General features: G+C 42.1%; 1 protein-coding gene across 1 annotated transcript in view; it reads right to left on the bottom strand.

Moving 5' to 3' along the window:
- SAMM50 (SAMM50 sorting and assembly machinery component) overlaps positions 1-15,645 on the bottom strand; it is a 46,758-nt gene extending 31,113 nt beyond the window's left edge. The window contains 6 exon segments of the mRNA XM_015425125.1: positions 4,010-4,116; positions 4,420-4,507; positions 6,642-6,743; positions 8,583-8,672; positions 8,675-8,695; positions 14,957-15,645. Of these exon segments, the coding sequence (XP_015280611.1) occupies positions 4,010-4,116; positions 4,420-4,507; positions 6,642-6,743; positions 8,583-8,672; positions 8,675-8,695; positions 14,957-14,977 (429 nt within the window). The 5' untranslated portion in view covers positions 14,978-15,645.
- Between the last annotated feature and the right edge of the window lie 331 nt (positions 15,646-15,976).

Raw genomic sequence — 15,976 nt, 5'->3', positions numbered from 1 at the left:
TCCCAGTTGGAAAATGAGAAAGAATGGCAAATTTTATTAATCAAAGATAATATGGACTAGGCGATAAACCATCTAAGGTCCTAGCTAGATTATTACAAAGAGAGAAGGAAAATTTGGTTGTATCTTTGTTAGTAAAAGGGGAAACATTTTGAGGGATAACATTTTTGAGTGTTTCCAGTCTTATTGCCAGAATTTATATAGCCAAGAGAATAATGTTGAGGAGAATATTAGGGATTATCTTGAAAAAATTAGATATCCACGCAATCTCTAGGGAGGATCATTATGAGTTACAAGTTCCTTTTACAAAAGGAGAGTTGACTAAGGCAATTGCCTTAGTAAAACTAAGTAAAAAAAATAATAAAGCTCCTGGACTTGTTGGCCTTCCTTCAGAGTTTTATGAACTTTTTATTCATAAGATTAGCTTTCCCCATATAGTTGTGATTCTGAAACCAGAAAGGATATTTCATCCTGTGATTTACACAGACCCATCTCATTTTTCAATCAAAATTGGAAGTCTATGATGGCTGACCTTCCTCAGACAGCTTATCATGAGCTTGTTAACTGCTGAACAACCATGTGCGACATCTTGTCAGAAATCTTCTGAATCCCCTAATATTAATGATTGTAATATGAGGATATGAAAAACTGCTCCCATGTCTAAAATGACATATCAAAGTAGACGTACACATCAAGATGACTTAAGGGCTGTTAAGTCTACAGAAAGACTGGTTTTGTTTCTAAAGGCATGAAATGATAAGATTAACAAGAGTTTTTCTCCATTTATGTTTCTTGAAACTTAGCTTCTGAGATCTCAACAGATCAACTCGCATGGGCTATCCAGGTCTGGGCACAGGGAACTGGCAGGTCTGACTTGGCAGTCATTTTCTATTCACTTGCCTGGGAGTGAAAGGAAAAGTAAGACTGACATGAGGGTTCAGGGAACCAAGATGGCCAACGCCATTTTCCCGGCCCTTCTATGGCCTTCCCTGGGCCTTTTAGCTCCCCGTCTGTTCCAAGGGGAAAAAGAGAGCGGGGGGGCGCTTTTTAATCCGCTCCAACCTGTCTCGGGTTGGGGAGATCGGAAGCCCCAGGAATCAATTTCCTCTTCTTCCTCCCTGAATAGTTTGGGGGTTCGCTTGTGGCTTTCCCCTCAACCTACCAACCACCTCCAGTCTAGGTTTTTTGCACCATTGGGGCTTACCATGATTCTGTTGAGAGCTAGAGGCTCCCGGCTTGTCTGTTCCCCTGCATGCTGGGCCCTCCAAGACTGGGGAGACTTCCGGGTCTGCGGCAGCATCCTGGTCTCCTTACAGACTCAACCACTTCCCCTGATGTGCATTGGTTGGGGAGGGGACCTCCAGCCACAGGCAGAGCCTGGAGGGAGTCTACACACACAGCCACGGCTGCTGGGATCTCCTAGTGCTGTTGGCTTCCTTTGCGGTCTGCCACCGACCGCAACTTGAAAATAATGAAGAGGGAAGGTCTCTCCCTTCTCCTTCTCTTCTTCTCATCCCTGGATTACTGTACTCTACACAGCGCCTGTCAAACACATTCTGCTCAAGCAGCAGGGCTGGTGAGACTGGCCCCTCCCTCTCTTGGATCAATCTGAGGAAACCGACCCTGTTCTGAAAGAGGAGCCTTTTCCCAAGAACCCTACTCCCAGGACCACCAGAGAATAATATCGTAGGGATGTCATGGTCCATTTTATGGTCAACACTTCCTTTTCCAATGTCAAATATGCTTGTTCATGTGGAAACAGCTACCTACTTAAGAACATGATTGCATGCTCCACTCCATCTTGTTCTTAGGCCAAATAAAACAGCTTAGCAAAATCTGGGTTATGGTGCATCGAGGGTGATGAAAGCGCTTGGAGCAATGTTTCTAAAGCTCTCTGGCAGTCCATATTCAACAGCAGAGGATTCTTTATACCCTTCTTTAACAGATCTGATAGTGGGGCCACGGTCGTAGCAAAACAAAGTACAAATCGACAATAATACCCTGCTAACCAAAGCAACTACTGCACTTGTTTCCATGAATGCGAGATTGGAAGCTGTCGCAAAGCCTCCACTTTCTCTTTTACTGGTTGCACTCTCCCCCTCCCCCAATATGTCCTAGATACTGTAGCTGAGGCTGGGCCAAAATACACTTCCGAGTGTTAAGATGCAACCCTGCCCGCTCAATCATCTCAAACACCTCCTTCAAATTGCCATAGATGTTCAGGTCACGTTCAACTAAACAATGTAATCTATATACTCTGCAGCACAGCCCTGACAGGCACTCAGCAACCAATCTACCAGTCTTTAAAATGTTGCCACCACCCCAGGAAGCCCAAATGGCATAGCTACAAAGTGATGCAACCCCATGGAGTCGCAAAAGGTATTTTTTCCTGATATTGTACCTGGAGGGATATCTGCCAAGAACCTTTAAGAACATAAGAACATAAGAGTCGCCAATGTTGGATCAGGCCAAAGGCCCATCCAGTCCAACACTCTGTATCACACAGTGGCCAGAAATACCAGTGCCATCAGGAGGTCCACCAGTGGGGCCAGGACATTAGAAGCCCTCCCACTGTTGACCCCCTGCTAACCTTTGGTCATGTCAAAAATTGTTAGCTATTGAGCTTTTCTCAGCTGTTCTAACAACCCAAGTACAGGATATACATCAAAATGTTAAACACGATTTACACCCCAAAAGTCCAAACACATGCGAATGGTGCCATCTGGCTTGGGCACAATCACTACCGGACTTCTCCACGGACTAATCGAAGGCACGATTATTCTGGCCTGCAACATGGCCTCTAGCTCTTTATTCACTGAAGCCCATGTCTTTCTAGGTAAGGGCCGTAGCAGTTCTCTGACAATCTTTCCTATCTCTGTCTCAACAGCATGTTCGATAACATCCGTATGGCATGGTAATGATGAAAATAAACTCCAATAGTGTTCCAATAACCTCTACAATTCCATTTGCTGTTGTATTGTTAACCTTTCCTTGGGAACCTCCAGTAAAGCAGCTACTCCTACATTCCACTGGGGAGTAATTTGTTCCTCCAACAGTTCTTCTGCCAATGCAAATAAAGTCTCAGCCTCTCTCCATTCTTTCAACACATTAATTTGTAGGCACTTAGGATGGGCCCTAGTTTTACCCACTCTTACACATTATTCCCCACTCGACCAACTACAGAAAAGGGCCCTACCCAAGGATCACCTCCTTTCTGTCCCAACACATGGGCCTTTACCAAGACAAACCTTTCTTCCTCTAGTCTAGAATCTACTGTTGGGCTTTTTCATCAGACAACCTTTTCTGAGTTTGTTGAATCTGTAAAAGATATTGTACCCCCTCATTTTGAACTTGACGAAGCATCCCTTATAAGCATTCCACATAAGCTTCTGGGTCCTGTAGGGGCACTTTGCAACTCCCTCCCCATCCTTCTGCCAGCACTACTAATGGTCCTCAAGGTGTTCAGCCATAAACCAAATGGAAAGGTGTTTCTTTCAAAGATTCTCAGGACACTTTTCTAACTGCAAACATTAAAGGATCTAGCATCAAGCGGTACCACGGTCGGACCACCTTGCTCTGAATGGCACCTTGTCTTAAAAAGCATTTCATTCATTCAAAATTTTAAAAATCATAGGATTTTTAAATTGATTCCCCAAGTGGTTTTTAGCAGAAAAAAATGGCAATTTCACCCCTGAAATTTTCTGTGTCCCCCCCATGCTTTCACATCTCTACACAGACTGTAAAATTCCTTGTCCCCCGCCCCCTACTGCAGACCAAAAGTGTCCACTATGTGCAGTGAGGGGGGGGAATCAGTGAAAATCCCCGAGCCTTCATCAGTGGAAATCCTCTGTAGAATCCAACTATTCAATTAAGCGGAATTTCCTTACAAGTAAATGTGACTAGGAAGAAATATTTTAAATAATGTTGCCACAAAAACATTTCTTATATAGTAAATTGGTCTCTATCACATCACCAAAAACAAAGATGCAAGAATTTATTAAACAAGTCTTACCATGCTCCCTTCGTTATTGCCAACCATTGTGTTATAGCTTCCAGTTAATCTTCTCAGCTCTGTAACTTCAAATGTTATATCTAAACCATTTGGAAGAGCATCATCTCCTAGATACAGAGAGGTATTAGTGAAGAGTACAGTATTCACAATACATTTTAAAAATCCTACAGTTACAATTTATTAATAGGTAACAGACAAAAGGTATTTCTTAAACAGCTTCTTTAATTTTAAGAACATCTGAGCGTTGAGAAACAGCCCTCCCCAGAAGCTTGGTACTCATAAGGCAAGAGGATATGAATATCAAATAATTATTTTCAAACTTTTGCCTCCATATATTATAAACTGTTTAAAATAAATCCATCCACCTTCATGAGAAACTAATCCTTGGCATCTCAGACAGATATAATTACCTTGACATGTATCAATTAGAACTTCCACCTGTCTAAAAATTCCTAGACGGAGCAGCTTTTCACGAGCTTCATGCGATTTCCTCATGACCTTCAAAACAGATAAGGACTTCAAACTCGAGTTTTAATAAAACAGTATGACTGAATGTACAGGAACAGTTATTTGCAAAAGGCAGGCTTTGAATTGTTCAGTTAACAAGCAATTCTATGCAGTTACTTCAGGGTTACTGAAATCAGTAGGCTTAGTCTGGAGTACACAAAAGATTATCCTGGAGACATCCAGTACCAAATAAAAAGCTACATTTTCTCTACTCTGTGGTTTTGTTAAGCAAATGGGGGGTTTTTTACCCATACAATTTTTGCAAGATCTTAACCTGTGTGATCAGATGATTGCATATTATTTTGATAACTACGGTCCAGTCTCAAATGTACCATCCTTGGGCAAGATGACTGAACGACACCTGGCTGGCAAACTTCAGGGATTCATGAATGGATTGTTTAGATCTGTTCCAATCTGGTTTCAGTTCTGGTTGTGGGACTGAAATGGTCTTGATCACGCTGCTATATGTCATACACCAGAGGATGGACAGGGGGAGTGTGACCCTGTTAATTCTCCTGAATTCGCAATGGCTTTCAATACCATCAGTCAGGGTAACATTTTGGGACAGCCTATTGGGAGACATTGACTAGGAGGCAATGCTCTGCAGTGGTACCGGTCATAACTGAAAGGGAGGTTTCAGAAAGTGGTGCTGCGGGGACTCCAGCTCTGCCCTTGGCCTCTGGAGTTCCACAAGGTTCCATCTTGTCCCCCATGCTTTTCAACAGTTATGTAAACCCGCTGGGAGAGGTCATCCAGACATTTGGAGTGATTTGTCACCAATATGCTGCTGACATTTAGCTCCATCTCACACTTCCAGCTATGGAAACTGTGAACAAGCACCTGGAGGAAGTTTAGGAATAGCTAACAAACTGAATCTTAATCCTGACAAAATAGAGCTGCTACTGGTGAGGGGGAAGGTCTGACCCAAGAACTGGGATCTCTTCTGTTCTGGATACGGTTGGAGCATGTTCACAGCTTGGGGGTGCTCCTGGAATGCTGCGGCCAAAATACTGAGGTGGGCATAGGGACCATACTACTCCCGTCTTGTTCCATCACCACTGGCTCCCAATTTGTTTCCAGGCCCAATTCAAGGGGCTGGTATTGACCTTTAAAGCCATATACAGTTGGGGGCAAACATACCTTAAGGACCACCTTCTCCCATATCAAGCTATCTGTTCACTCTGGTCACCTTCAGAAGCCCTGCTTTGGGTGCCCTTGCTATCTGAACCTAGATGGTTGGCAACCCAAGAAAGGGCCTTCTCAGTCATGGCACCAAAACTTTGGAACTTCCTCCCCAGGGATTGTCATCAGTGTCCATCTTCATCCACCAGTGAGCAAAGATTTTTTTGTTCCATTTGGAATACTCCCAGTAATGGTTATTGGCCTCGTCCTGGGTTTTTGGTGTTATGCCTGTTTATATGCTTTTATTGAAGTACTGTATATATATATATACTTTATTTTGAATGTTTTAATGTTTGCCACCTTGGAACCCTACTTGGTAAAAATGTGGCACATAAACGTTTCGAACAAAAATAAATAACTATTCCTTGAATTATTTAAAAAAGAATAACAGCACTTGCAGCCCCTCTCTGTAAATTCCATCTCCCTGTCTCAGAATTAACGTTGTTACACGTGCTATGTAATATTGTCTACAAAACCTACAATCCTGCAATTCCCCAATCTGGTCCCATAATTAGATATAAAATCTCTGCAGATCTTGAAGACAGAAAAAGAAATGTTAGAAATCCTGAGTACATTCTTTGTTTTTTTTAACATGAAATTAATCCATGTACTTCAGCAAAAGTAACAATTACCGGTACATGCATCTAACAGCTACGCTAACAGAACAGCCCACAAATTACACCTTAATTAAATCAGCTTTGCAGCCCAATCAAACAAGTATACGGAATGAGTGACAACACTGAGTAATTATGTTGCCAGCAACAACTGAAATTCTGGATGTAAACACATGACTCTACTCTCTAAACCTATTATTTGTTTAATACATACCTTTGACATCAGCACAGAACTTGGGTAACTCTGTGCTTAGATCTGTATTTTAGAATTGGCAAAACGCTAAAAGTTTTGAATGTTTAATAAAATATGTTCCATTAATTTAACTTACATCGATGAGATTTTTAGCCTTGAAAACATCACAAATTTCATACATAATAATATCATCTTTAGTCCTTCCAAGCCCATCAAAGTGTACATGCTGAACCACAACCTGCAAATGAAAACTATCATCAGAATATTAAGCCTGTAGAGATTTAATAATAAACAACCAGACAATATCACATTAAAGTTCATAGAAGCTTGAGCATTTTGGTTTTTGAGCATCAGCAAGTCAAAGGTTATCTACATGATATGTTGTGGGAAGGTTTTGTATTACAACTTATGTAAAATTTGAGAAAATGTTAACTACACATTAAGAGTACCTTTTTTTGAACCTGTATACTATTTTATCAAATTTATTACTTAAACATGATAACAGTTATAAGATGGCAAAAAGATACTGGTAGTAATTTAGATGATAAAGTGGATATATACATCAACACCTAACCCTTTTCAGGCAAAGATCTATGGAACGACACCTAACCTTTTTCAGCGACACCTAACCCTTTTCATCAACAACACCTAACCCTTTCCAGGCAAAGATCTATGGAACTGGGAGTAGTGTGCAGAGGTTATGCAGAGAAAGGAATTTGCAGAAAAATGTGAGACAAAGAGTTCTTAATTTCACAGGCTTTTTATGGTTTATGAAGACATGCTCACCTTGTACCTATTATGAATATCTCTTATGCATATCTATTACGTACATCCATTTTTATTAAGTATATCTTTTTATTGTATTGAATGTTTAAAAATATTAAACTTGGACAATTTGGAATACTTAATCATAACTAAAGACTCTACTACAGCTTTGATGCTTGTTTAGGGTTGCCAAGTCTACTCACCCCTCGGAGCGGGGGAGCCTCGCCGGGCCCCGGGAGCTTGCGGTGGATGTGTGCGCGCGCGCCGGCAGCACATCACAGGAAGTGACGTGCTACGTGCTTACGTTGGGGGCGTGGCCCAGATCGTCGGGGAGGAAACCATATGGAGTCCCCCCCGGGGCCTCCAAAGCAGGGAATTCCTGCCCACCGGGCCCATTTGGCAACCCTATGCTTGTTATAACTTAAGAATTATTGGACTACTGTTTAATAATTTCAGCAGGCAATATGGAACACATTGTTATGAATCAAAATCAGAAAATGAAAAACCAGAATTTTGAATAAGATTTTGTCATCAGTCCTCGTGCACAAAACGTTACACCTACAGTCTATACATCTCCTTATTCTACACACACAAATGTTAAATAAAACTGTGACATCATAATGATCATAAACAGGAATCCCTGGGCAACAACCAGCTCTTTGCCCCCAGAATCTTCTGAAGCAAACCACTGCTTTGTACCGAGGCAAAAAATACAAATAAAAATGAGCACGTTGTTTCTGATCTCACAGGAATCCCTCTCAGCAGGTTAACAATGTATAAAATCTCATCAGCTTCTCTTTGAGCTGGCCCCCGAGCACATAGATTCTAAAGCTTACACCTTTCTCCAATTCTAAAAATCTGGCAATCCCTGACTTCACTCAAAAGTACCAATATGCTATATTAATTACATCTTCTCTAACCTTCAAAATACTTCCTTTCAGGTTTAGGTACTCATTATACCAACAAAGTGCCACATGCTCCCTCTTAAATTAATAAATAGCACAGGTGTAGTATACTATAACCCCTTCAAAAAAAGTTATTATGCAGTACTGGAGAGCAGGGTTGTTTTTTAAAAAAATGACTTAACTACATTTTAATGCCTAGGATTGAAATTAGACAATCTGTTTTACATTTAAATTCTAACAATTATTTTACAATTTTTTCTATATTTATACCTCTGTAAAAATACTGAAAACATTTCACATAAGAGAACGGTAACTTTTTAAATCCAGGCATAGTTAAACACTGATTTAGGAGCTGAACTTCATATATACATAGATATACACACACCATTTAAAGAAAGGTTACCCACATCTTTATTTTCCAAAAGTTCCTGTTTGGCTTCTGGTTCAACTTCAATTAGTTCAGATTCTTCTCCTAAAGCACCAAAATCACTCCCACTCATTTCGGAAGAGGCTCTAGACTCTGTAAAATACATACATATTCCAAAATTATATTAGTAAATTCCCTGGTTACTGATCAAACAGCACTTTATTAATGTTACACAAATACCATTCTGCTTGTCTTAAACTAAAATGATAGTTTTAAGATCACTCATACAGCATCTGAAGTCACATTAACACAATATAATATTCACTTGGGTAGCCATGTTGGTCTAAAGCAAAAGAACAAAGTTTGAGTCCAGTGGCACCTGTGAGACCAACAAAATTTAATTCTGGGTATAAGCTTTCGTGTGCATGCATATATCTGATGAAGTGTGCGTGCACACAAAAGCTTATACCCAGAATTAAATTTTGTTGGTCTCACAGGTGCCACTGGACTCAAACTCTGTTACAATATACACAAGTAATCAATGGTAGTTTTGCTCTGTCATTGACCACAGGCATGCCTTCCAAAACCTATGATAATTTCTTTCTAACTTTATTAGTATTCAGAAACCAGTGGGAAAATATTTCTGTTTCTTAGGATGTTCTGTGCTGACACAGAAATTACCATTCTTTAACAAATGAACTTCAAAGGAAGTTAACCTACTAAATTGTAATTCAGCAGTTTTAGCAGGAGATTTTACATTATCTTGGCTACTGTATGGGTTAACTATCTTAACAAAACCTGAAGCTTCCTACCCCTTACAAATGTTAACTAGCAAATGGGCTCTATGTTTTTGTGATTAGCCTTAAGTTTTACATAATTACTTTTTATCCTATAATTCCTCAGTTTAACAACCCTGTTTTTCCCCAAACCAAGGTCTGCACAGTTAGGAATTACTCAGCACATCCAACAAAGTTGGTTCCAGTACACGAAAACTCATGCCAGAATATAATTTTGTTAAGCCTTTAAGGTGAAAAATATGACTCAGTGTGTGGTAGTGGTGAAAAACACAAATGCCACTCTAGGGATTTGTACAAAAGAAATTGAAAAGAAAATGGCCCAAACTGTAAGACCCCTTAATAGACCTATAATATAGCCTCATTCTGAATACTATGTACAGTCCTGGACTGGTCACCATATATCCCCATCTTCCATTGAGAATCTTTCAGTGGTACAGTCTCTCACTGAATTCTCCTTCCTGTTCACGTGGTTTTAGCTGCTATTATCACACACATATGTGTGTATATATGTGTGTATGTACATGTATATATGTGTGTATGTACATGTATATATGTGTGTGTGTACATGTGCATTTTACAGCCCATTTCAATGTTGTTGATCATTCATGTTCACAGCCTTTGAAACCCTAAGTTGGGTAGAAAGGAGGCATAAAAGTATTTTAAATGAATAAGCAAATAAGATATTGCAGAGCTGGAATAGGTACAAAAGATAGCAGCTATGGTGATCTCACCCTCTTCCCTCCCTCATGCACAGGATGTTTCTTCTTTCTTGCTTTTCTTTCTATTTTCTTCTTATTTGTGATCTATAGCTGTTTCACCCTGCCATGTTATAATATATTTTAATGCTGACCCCGCCCAGGGATTTGAGGGAAGTCACAAAATCACCATCTAATATTCTACTCCTATAATGGGACAAGAGAGGCTTTTGAAAGTTCAAAAATAAGAAAAATATTTTACTTAACTCAGAGGGGAAAAGGTCAGGTGGAATCAGGGGTAGGATGTATGAGGTGAACCAATAATAAAAACTGAGGTAACTTTGTAATCACACTAAATCCATCAAATTTGTTGCCAACAAGTAAGTGTTTTTGTTTTTCAACAAGAACTTTGAAACTCTGAGGAGAGAGGCTTTCTTATCAGTTTCTACTTTAACTCGCAAGCATAGGTTTCTGAGTTTCACTGACACTTCATATTTAGAAGGCAGAAACATACAATGAAGTTCCCAAAATTCTTCTCTCTACATAGACCAGGGATCACTTCTCTTTTAAGAGTGATCTCCTTTTTCACTTGGCAGGGATTACTTTTCTTAAGTAGAAGTTCTGTTCCTTCTTGGCTTGAACAGAGATCTTCTGTGATCCTCTCACTCTTCTTGCCTCCTTCCCAGTCCTCAATCAGTGCTAAACTGTCTCTTCTTCTACTGTCAGTTCCCAACTGTCATTTCCTAACTGACTCTCAACAGAATTCCATTTGAACAGCCTGTCACCCAAAAGTTCTCAGACTCTGTTAGGTATTAACCCTTGACGGTGCATCACAGCAAACTAAGACTCACACAACCATTTTTAACTTTAAAAGGGGTAATTTCTCTGATATGAGGGGACACGTGGGGAGGAAACTGAAAGGAAAAGTAGAAAGGGTCAAAACAATTGGGGAAGCTTGGGATCTATTTAAAACTACGATCCTAGAAGCTCAAAAAATATATATTCCGCAGGTTAGGAAAGGCACAAAAAGGTATAGGAAAAAGCCTGCATGGTTAACAAACAGAGTAATGGAGGCTGTAAAAAGAATTCCTTTAAGCAGTGGAAAGCTAGTTACAGTGAGGCTGATAAAACGGAACACAGGCTATGGCAAATAAAATGCAAGTCTGAGGTCAGGCAGGCAAAAAGGGAATATGAGGAGCATATAGCAAAAAACGTAAAAACCAACAATAAAACTTTCTTCAAATACATTAGAAACAGGAAACCAGCCAGGGAGGCAGTGGGGCCCTTGGACGACCAAGGGGTAAAAGCAGTATTGAAGGATGATAGGGAAATGGCTGAGAAGCTAAATGCATTTTTTGCCTCCGTCTTCACTGTGGAAGATGAGAAGTGCTTGCCCTCTCCAGAACCACTGATTTCAGGAGGGGTGTTGAAAGACCTGAGTCAGATTGAGGTGACGAGAGAGGAGGTCCTAAAACTGATAGACAACTTAAAAACTGAAAAATCACCAGGCCCAGATGGCATACATCCGAGAGTTCTGAAAGAACTCAAATGTGAACTTGTAGATCTCCTGACAAAGATATGTAATCTTTCCTTAAAATCTGCCTCCATTCCTGAGGATTGGAAGGTAGCTAATGTCACTCCCATCTTTAAAAAGGGTTCCAGAGGAGATCCGGGAAATTACAGGCCAGTCAGTCTGACGTCGATACCGGGTAAATTGGTGGAAACCATTATTAAGGAAAGAATTAGTAGGCACATAGATGAACAAAACCTATTGAGGCAGACTCAGCACGGTTTCTGTAAGGGAAGATCTTGTCTCACTAACCTGTTAGTGTTCTTTGAGGGGGTGAACAAACATGTGGACAAGGGGGATCCAATAGATATTATTTACCTTGACTTCCAGAAAGCTTTTGATAAAGTTCCTCATCAAAGGCTCCTAAGTAAGCTCAAAAATCATGGGATAGAAGGACAAGTCCTTTTATGGATCAAAAACTGGCTAGTTCATAGAAAACAGAGAGTGAGTGTAGGTGGGCAATTTTCTCAGTGGAGGGTGGTAAGCAGTGGGGTACCGCAGGGATCAGTACTTGGTCCACTGCTTTTTAACTTGTTCATTAATGATTTGGAGATGGGAGTAAGCAGTGAAGTGGCTAAATTTGCGGATGATACAAAGTTGTTCAGGGTGGTGAAAACCAGTGAGGATTGTGAGGCACTCCAAGGGGATCTGTCAAGGATGGGCGAGTGGGCGTCAACATGGCAAATGGGGTTCAATGTGGCCAAGTGCAAGGTGATGCACATTGGAGCCAAAAATCCTAAATATAAATACACATTGATGGGGTCTGAACTGGCAGAGACTGAGCAAGAGAGAGATCTTGGAGTTGTAGTGGATAACTCACTGAAAATGTCGAGACAGTGTGTGACTGCAATAAAGAAGGCCAATGCTATGCTGGGGATTATTAGGAAGGGTATTGAAAACAGATCAGCCAATATAATAATGCCCCTATATAAATCAATGGTGAGACCTCATTTGGAATACTGTGTGCAGTTCTGGGCACCACACCTTAAAAAGGATATTATAGCTTTGGAAAAAGTGCAGAAAAGGGCAACTCGAATGATAAAAGGGTTGGAACACTTTCCCTATGAGGAAAGGTTAAAGCGCTTAGGGCTCTTTAGCTTGGAGAAAAGACGACTGAGGGGTGACATGATCGAGGTTTATAAGATTATGCATGGGAAAGAGCAGGTAAAGAAAGAGGTACTTTTCTCCCTTTCTCACAATACAAGAACTCGAGGGCACTCCATGAAACTGCAGAGCGGTCGGGTTAGAACGGATAAAAGGAAGTACTTCTTCACCCAAAGAGTGATTAACACATGGAATTCACTGCCACAGGAAGTGGTGGGTGCTACAAGCATGGACGGCTTCAAAAGGGAATTAGATAAGCATATGGAGCAGAGGTCCATCAGTGGCTATTAGCCACAAGGTATAGCTAGGGGCTCTGGGGCAAGTGATGCTCTGTCTTGGTGCTTGGGGGGGGGGTCAACAGGGGGAGGGCTTCTAATGTCCTGGCCCCACTGCTGGACCTCCTGATGGCACTGGTATTTCTGGCCACTGTGTGACACAGAGTGTTGGACTGGATGGGCCTTTGGCCTGATCCAACATTGGCGTCTCTTATGTTCTTAAGATGATTAAGAAGTTGAAACACCTTTCCTAAATGGAAAGGTTAAACAGTCTGGTGCTCCTCAGTTTATAAAAAGATGACTAAGGCTGACATGTCTATAAAATTAGACATGTGGTAGAGAAAACAGGTACAGAAAACACCCAATAAAGTTTAGATTCTGGACAGAGAAAAAAATATTTCACTTAAGGAGTTGCAGTTTTATTGTAATTATTTTATGTGTTTCAAATTTGTTGTAACTGCATATTTATTTACATCTTGAAAGCTGCCATGGCCACAGTGGAAAAATAAAATATAAATATTTTAAATAAACCCTGGAATTCATTGCCAGTGGACATAGTGATGATGTGAGCATAGATGGGGGATTAATCAGATTCATGGAGGATAGATCCTTCAGTGGTTATTAGCCATAGTGACGAAAGAAGCCTCCACATCCTGAGGCAGTAGACCTCTCAATATCAGCACTAGGAGGCAGCATCAGGATGGTGTGTGATGGCTCTCCAGGACAAGTGGTTGGCCACTCTGTGATACAGAATACTAGACTACAGGAAACACTGGTCTGATCCAGCAACAGGGTTGCCAGCTCTGGGCTAGTTAACACCTGGAGATTCCGGGGTTGGCATGGGAGGGCAGGGTATGGGGAGGGGAGGGACATCAGCAGGATACGATGTGATAAGAGTCCACCCTCCAAAGCAGCCATTTTCTCTGGGTGAACCAATCTCTGTCCTCTGCAGATTAGTTGTAATAGCGAGAGATCTCCAGTCCCACCTGGAGGTTGGCAACCCTATCCAGTAGGGTTCTGCTTCTGATCTGATGCTGACAAAAGAATCCTATTGCTTTTTATTCATTAAGACTTTCAAGACTATCATCTAGTTAACCATTACTGTTTACATCTGAGCTTTTCAACAGGTCTTACTAAACATTAGCAGATTAGTAATATAACAAAATTTTCTCAAACTTTTATTTTTATAAAGTTTGTTTCCAGTGGCACCTTTAAGACCAACAAACTTTTATTCCGGGTTGAAGCTTCTGTGTGCATGCACATTTCTTCAGACCAACATGAATCTACCCACGTGAATCTATTCTATTTTAATCATATTCACTCCTGCAACAACAAAGAAATTTCAGAACTTTTTTTCCTGATCAGGATGTGACAGGGAAACCTTCCTCTTCGGGATGGGGCGAGGGCTTTTATCACCTTTTAAAAACGTCATAAATTCTACTGCGACTTTTAAAAAATCTATTTTTTCGACAAGACTAAGCTAGATTGGACAGCTTTCCACTTTTGTAGCTCCACTTTCGTCTATTCTTTTGGGCAACGATTCGGCGCGCGGCTTCGATTCGGCGCGCGGCTCTTGTAGTTCTCCCCCGCCCTGCTCAGCCTTTCGTCTCGCGCGAAAGCCAGCTGCACCGTCCAGCAGCCTCAGGCCTTGTCTATAGTGGCGGCCGGGGGAGCCATCCCTACGGCTGCTGGCGTCTGCACGCACTCGCTCTGCCCACTGACATGCACGGGCTGACAGACGAACTCCCACATACTCTCGAGGCGGAGGGGGGCGGAGTTAGACGAGGTCAGCGACAAGGGCCTCGGACATCTCTCGGCCAAACCCCTCCGCCGCTGGCCTCCTCCTGGAAACTCCGCACAGGTGCCACGGCTCACAGGCCGGGCTTTCCCTCACGGGGGGGGGGGGGGGGCAGCAGAGCGGGACGCGCCCTGCCCACCCTGGCATCAAAGGACTCGAGTGACCCGCTCCTTACCCGCGCGTGCACTGTCCCCATGGCTTCGCAGCACACGCAGCAAGCCCGTCCCACGTCGCTCAGCACCCGGGGGGGTGCCCTGATTGGTCACACGAGGGCAAAAAAAAGCTGTGCCGGGCAAACCGCTGGCATCTCAGCTAGGCGTGCGCGAGACCCTAAGGAAATTGTCAGAACGCGCAACTTCCGGTGATAGGGGGGGGAAACCACCGCCTAGGATTTAAACAAAGTCAGGCCAACACGGCTGCCCACTTTGATTCGCCTAGGATTTGGGCATCGCTCTACCCCTGGCATCTTTATGGTGAAAGCTTCGCTTCGGAAGTAAAAGCGTGAAAGCCGTTCAGTGTGAACCGGAAGTGCGAAAGAAGTGTAGGACAAGGAGATCGTAGACCAGCCCTCGGCGAAAAGAGAAACCTCGCGATAAGCTCTATGATGTGATGGCGCTGCCTATATCCGACAAGGTCAGCGTATACTTTTTTTAAAATAATATTTAAACGGAAGGTCTTCGAGCTTCGCCGAGATGCTGCCAGGGCTTTCTTCATCCCAGACCAAGCAAAAATTGTTGGGCAGGAGTCAGCCCCAAAGCTGAACTACTTTAGATCCACGGACTTCTATGACCAAAGCCTGTACTTACGTTGTTGTTGTTGTTCAGTCGCACAGTCGAGTCCGACTCTTTGCGACCCCATGGACCAGCTCCCTCCAGGCCCTCCGGTCTTCCGCCATCCTCTGAAGTTTGCTCAACTTCATGTTCGTTGCATCGATGACACTGTCTAACCATCTCATCCTTTGCCGTCCCCGTCTTCTTTGACCTTCAATCTTTCCCAGCATCAGGGTCTTCTCCAGGGAGTGCTCCCTTCTCATTTGGTGGCCAAAGTATTTGAGCTTCAGTTTCATTATCTGGCCTTCCAGGGAACAGTCAGGGTTGATTTCTTTGAGGATTGACTGATTTGTTCTTCTTGCAGTCCAAGGGACTCTCAAGAGTCTTCTCCAGCACCATAGTTCAAAAGAATCTATTCTTCTGCG

The sequence above is a fragment of the Gekko japonicus genome, unplaced genomic scaffold, assembly GCF_001447785.1.
Source record: "Gekko japonicus isolate JY-2015 unplaced genomic scaffold, Gekko_japonicus_V1.1 scaffold3567, whole genome shotgun sequence".
NCBI lineage: Eukaryota > Metazoa > Chordata > Lepidosauria > Squamata > Gekkonidae > Gekko > Gekko japonicus.
This window is presented reverse-complemented; position numbering and strand designations above follow the sequence as displayed.